Raw genomic sequence first — 6,000 nt, forward strand, 5'->3', positions numbered from 1 at the left:
TCTGTTTCGCTTCTCACCCTCTCATTCCTCTGAAATACAGTGTCATGTGTAGAAACAGAAAGAGGTGAGTGTCCTGAAGAAGAAAAAAGAAACAGAAGAGTTTTCACTTGCACGTTCCTGTTGTTCATATAATACTTAGCAAACGTATTTCCACTGATCTGAAATGCACATGTGTTCGTGTTGCTCCTTCATCCGACATACTTTGAAATAACATTTCCCCGCACTGCTGTTGTACTTTCCTGTTGCAGTTCCTCGCTGCTGGGCTCAGCAGAGGCGCTCGTGTGCCCCGGGCACCCTGGCGGGCAGCAGGTTGCGTGGTTGAGGTCTCATAGAGCCGTATAAGCAACGACAAGGGCTGAGGAGCTGTCTCCTGGCTCGTACAGTGACTAGAATAAGAATACAATAAGACCCCAAATGCCATTTCTGGTTTTTATCTTGCCGCAGCTCTTGCTCTTCTCTGTTGCAGAAGCTCACCCTGAGGCACGTCAACAGCAACCAGTGTCTGGCCGAGCCATCGGAGGAGGACAGGATGGTCCCCACCATGCGGGAGTGCGGGGACGGCCGTTCCCAGCAGTGGCTGCTGCGCAACATGACCCTGGGCGCTTGAAGCTGCTGCAGATGCGCTGCCCCAGCCGGGATCTCCTCCTGCTCCTCATCCTCCTCTTCCTCCTCCTCCTCCTCCTCTCCTCGCGGCACCGGAGCTCTTTCCTTATCCTGGCTGTCAGAGCAAAGTCGTTGACGTGGCAGCTCTTCACCTGCGCGTTAAAACCTGTGACAGTCCAACAGAAGCTCATCTGAGCCTGTACATGTCAAAACACGCGCTGTTACCAACGCAAACATTCTCAAAAATGGTTCCAGAGAAACCTCTATGAACCCTGCACCAAAGAGGTTGGGATGGGGGGTGTTTTCTGTGTGTCTCACGTGGAGAAATGAGCTGATATAAAATGCCTTATGACAGTAAGCGGCACTGGGAACCACCCTGGCCGGCGTCTCTGAGCTGGGTGTGTTGGTGCTGGACTTTCTGGGTGATGTGGTGGATATTTGCTGTTCTCTGGTGTCGAGGGGGACTCGCTGAAGAGCCACACGGAGCAGCAAAGTCGCCAGACAGAGCAAAAGCTTTGTGATTTGTGCTGGGGAAAAAAATGGGATCTGGTGATTGGAAAAACAGCAAAACTGACCAAAGGCTGCCCTTGGAAATTGGAATTGAGTCAATTGAGGCAACAGCAAGAGACATGGGAACAAGATTGAGGAGGAGGAGTGATGCTGACTCAGAGCAGTGCAGACTGGAATGTCCTCTGCGGCGGGAACAGGAGCGGCTGGGGCTGATGTCTGGGAGCTGGGGATGGAGGAGCCAAAAACCAGACCAGGGGAGACTGGGGGTTGGTCTGAACTCCATCCCGAGCTGCTGCCCTCGAGCACCAGCGTGTATTATACCTGCATCCTGTCCGAAACACAGACATGGATCTGCACGTGGGTGGGACTGGACCGGCTCTCAGTTCGGGCTCCGGGTGTTCTTGCTTCCATAGCGACGACAGATGCTTATTTATATTTTTAATGATTTGGTGGCTTAACCATTTTGTTAGCGTGGTTATTACAAAAGCGCTGGTGGCACACAGTCGTGTGGGAGGCGTCGCAGGAACCAATGCTGTGCCAGCCCACGGCAGGGTGTGGGGTGTGCCCTATACATACAGGTGACATTTCCTATATGTTCTGGTCCTGTTTCCCGTGGCGTGACGGGCTGGGTTTTCAGCACTAATCTAATTTCCCATTGCCGAGAGGGTTCAAGAGACCTCAACGACAGGGCAGCAGCCGCAGTGTAATTTCAGCACAGGTAAGTGGAGAAATGGTTTCCCATGATTTCACTCACAGTTCCTCACAAGGTCTGTTTATGCACTAGGTCATGAAAAAATGACAGTATTTTCTGTATAATGCTCTGGTTGTTATGGATTAATAGTGTCGTATATATGTACGTATTATAAATTTATAGATCGTCCATACTTTCTTGATACACATCATTAAATGAAAAACAGAAGGACATTAAATTGGAAAAGTGATTGGTGTGCATGCACGGGAGCTGGAGTGTCATGGTTTAACTGGGGCTCGGAGGTCACTGGTCCAGGCTCCCAGCTCTCAGGTGGGTCAAACGCTTCCAGTTCTCATCTTCAAACCGCCACAGAAGTACACAATATGGCTTAAAAGCTCACAAAACTGTAATTCTCCTTGATGGGAAGAGCATGCAAACATCACAAACAATTTAAACACCAATCCCCACGCAGGAAAATAAAATAATAAATGGTTTCTTCATCTCCTTTCCAAGGGCTTTTGCCACATGCACAGCCACCCCGTGAGGTTTTCTTGATGTCGTAGCCAGGAGGTGATGACATGGTGTAATCAACGTGTAACTGAGGTGCAATCGCAAAAACAGATGAAGAATATTTTTCTCCTCAGAGTTACTATAAAGGTTACTATTTGTTAATGATTGGACTCAATGATCTTGAGGGTCTCTTCAACCCAAACAATTCTGTGATTCTAAGAGAGAAAACGGGCAGGGTTTGGGTATGGAAAAACAATGGGTAGGATTGTACTTATTCAGGAGCAGGTGGACCAGCCCTCGTGGTCCCTACACAGGTATCGCTGTGGGTCTGCACGCCAGCAGGGTGACTTGATGCCTGGAAATGATGCTCAGACCTAGAAAAAAGCACTGAAATACCTGTTAAATTCAGTCCCGGTGGATATTTCCGTGCGCTCCGAGGGGCCAGATCCTGGATTTACCCCCCGGTGAGGATGCAGAACCCCACGGGTCTCATTCCTGAGGAATTTCACCCCAATCCCCATTTACGGAGAGCAAGGTGGTGATGGCGAGGGCACCGTCAACGCGGACGCAGCATCGGGAGCGATGGGGTTTGGTGATGGGACGTGAGTTACCGCGCCTGGGCCCGGCCCTTCGCCGAGCTCAGCTGTTGCCTTGACAACTCCTTTGGGCTAAAATCCTTTAAAATCACTTGTTCGGTTGCCTCTGTGGGCGAGTGTCTGGAGTTCAGTGCCCACAGCCAAAAATCATCGGTTGGTCTTTGTTTCCCCGTGTATAAAATCATCTCAGAAAGGCGTTGGGAGGGTTGACTTCTATTTGCGCGACGCGTTTAAAATGTAAAGAACTCTACAAATGCTGAATATTTATTGTTTTCACTGGGAGCGTGCTGCTGGCTCTCATATTTTTTTAGGATTTGCTTTGATGAAATGAGAGTGAGCTGTAATTCTGGGTGGCACCAGCAAAATGAATGTTTTGAAGAGTAAGTTGAACCGTAAATTGCTGTAAAAAGCCGCGTTCCTTTGTATCTCCCGACGCCTTTGGTTGATCCACGGAGGTCGGGGACACCACTGCAAGCCCAGAACTGAAATATTTGCACCAATCAGCATAGATGGGTTTCTTTACCGATAAGTATTTCCCAGTCACTAGGAGGATTTATTTATTTGTCATGCTCTAATATGAATAGCGCTTTGAAGAAAAGCTGTACAACTCCATGTTCTGATTTTGCTCTTCTTATTTAAAAACGGAGATCTTCTCTGATACGACACCGTTTGCATTTTTTGGGGTAGCTGAAAGGCTAATGGCTGGTGAGAGCACACCACGTGTAACCTGCGAGTAGGTACCAGCCGTTGTATGAACACCAGCAACATGGTTCGATGTGGCTTCCCATACTCATTCTCCAACACGTAGCAACACCCAGCCAGAACCATCACTCCAATATATGGCCACCCCCATTTTATTCTTATTTATTCTCTGCAAGCACCTATTCAGGACAGCTGGGTAAGCGATGCCTCGCGGTACTCTTGAGATAATACAAATTCTATTAGATTCAAACCAGAATTTGCTGGGTGCTTTCCAAAGCAGGAGTAGCAGCCTGAGGTGTGGTGGTTCAGAGGATGCGCTCGCAAAGGCTCTTGAATAAGTGCTGGGGTCACAAATATAAGTTAAATTTATAAAAGTAGGTTGTGGCTAAAAAATTACACGTTTTCAATGTTTTAATAGTTATTGAATGGTATACCGGTACTATTTGCTGTACATTTAAATATTTATACATTTTTGTAGTATTAAAATATACTGGTTTAGTTTTCTTCTGGTGCGCTTGTCTTTTTCTCTATGTACTTATTTTTTCTATGGTGAAAAAAACAGACTTTCTGCTACAGCCCCTGTATTTTTAGGTCCTTTATTTACACATATGATCCCAGCAATGGGCAGAAGAGCTTCTCCTGCTGTGTGCGGATGGAGGGGTGGCTGTACGGCAGCACAGCTGGACGGGTCGACCCATCCGTGTGTGTTTGTCCGTCCATTGGCATTTAAGGCTCAATTTTCCAGAACTTCCTGCAAAACATCATTGTGCAAGAAAACCAAGCTTGGCCACACGTCCGAGTCCGAGGAAACAGCGCAGGTCTGCCGCTCACAGCTGGACTGCTGGGGTTTGCCCGGTTGTGCTGGGTAGTGTCCGAATGCCGCATTAACCATCTGTGTTTGGGGGAAACAAACTAATAATTCAGGGGGAAAGAAGTGGTTTCCATCTAAATCCTGCTCCAGCTCTCCGTGCTGCGGGCACAGGGTTGTGGAGCTCTAAAGAAAAGGAATAATCTAATTATTTCTGATAGACAATACGTGATGCCAGCGACAGGGTTTTAGTCTTATTATGGTGGTTGGATTTTCCTTTTCCGAGTTGCGTCTGGAATCCTGAGGCAGCTGGATGGGTTCTGGTGAGACAGGAGGGGGAAGAGTGTGTTAAAAACAAAATAGTTATGAACATAAATGAAAATTAATCCTCAGGAGAGCGAGAGGTCAGTTCATCTCATTGGTGTAGTGAACATGATTCCTGAGACATTTTTGCACAAGAAATAATATGCCAAAGTTGAATTATTTCAGATTTTACTGTTAGTTTCAATTTTCAAGCCTTACAGAAAGTTAAGCGAAGTGATAAGAGTGTTATGAGTGATAGAAGATTGTGCCCCTTGATCTGCATTACTTTGGAGTTACTGACAAAGAAATTATGGCGTTGAAAATGATGATGATTTTGTTTATAACAGCAATTTTAGTTTCCTGATTCATCCTTCTGCACTGTTACAGTGTCCTTTGATCAGCTCAGTTACAAATTGCTACCAGTTAATGTCTCATTTAATGAGATTAATTCTTCCAGAGCAGCATCCTTGCTCATGCAACTACAGAGGGGAAAAATTTAAAGCCCTTTTATCGGGGTTTACCTGCTTCAGGTTGTCTTCAGAGAAACATCTATTTGTGTATTTGTTTCTGATGAGCTGCAGTTTATACAAAACATTGATCGTGTATGTGCGATTAAAAAATTGACTGTCAAGTTTCTACTCTGATTATTAAACTATTTTGCAAAGATGCAATTAACTGTAGAGCTTGTGTTAATTATAGCATGTGAATCGCTTAAATGAATCATAAAATAACCTATTTGTGAGTAATGAATGCAGCCATGGAGGTATTTTTCCTTTTTTTTTGCATTTCTCAGAAATGTTAATAATTAGGACTCATTATAGAGCTAAAATTACGGTGAGGGAAACAACCTACATCTTATTTTCCTTAAAAAATGTGTGTATTTTAATCTCTCGAGGTCTGTTTCAGGGTTTTTTGGATGGAGCCCCGTGGGGCCTCGCTGGGGGTCGAGGACAAATCCCACACCAGGGCGCCGCTGCTCAAACTGGTATCTCAAACCTGAACTGGGATGTGGGTTTGCGGAGCAGGGGTGGGAGGATCTGCCCTAAAACCCATATCCAGGCAGCGGGACTGCATAGCACAGGTTTGGGGACTATTTCTGTGAATTTGGGTCATAAATATTAGCTTAATCATTTTATTTGTCATTGACCCCCGAAGTGGCTCTGTGTGCTGGAATTCCATAATTGCAGGTAGTGATGGAAATAGGCAAATTATCTCCAGAGGTGACTATCGCCCACATGGGTTTAAATCAAACCAAACACAGCCCCTGCCCATCACCA

The 6,000-nt window shown here is 46.1% G+C and overlaps 1 protein-coding gene across 1 annotated transcript in view; it reads left to right on the forward strand.

Moving 5' to 3' along the window:
• GALNT13 (polypeptide N-acetylgalactosaminyltransferase 13) overlaps positions 1-680 on the forward strand; it is a 109,493-nt gene extending 108,813 nt beyond the window's left edge. The window contains exon 13 of the mRNA XM_082055870.1: positions 467-680. Within this exon, the coding sequence (XP_081911996.1) occupies positions 467-607 (141 nt within the window). The 3' untranslated portion in view covers positions 608-680. The remainder of the gene's footprint in view (positions 1-466) is intronic.
• The last annotated feature ends 5,320 nt before the right edge of the window (positions 681-6,000 follow it).

The sequence above is a fragment of the Streptopelia decaocto genome, assembly GCF_964273445.1.
Source record: "Streptopelia decaocto genome assembly, chromosome: 6".
Lineage (NCBI taxonomy): Eukaryota > Metazoa > Chordata > Aves > Columbiformes > Columbidae > Streptopelia > Streptopelia decaocto.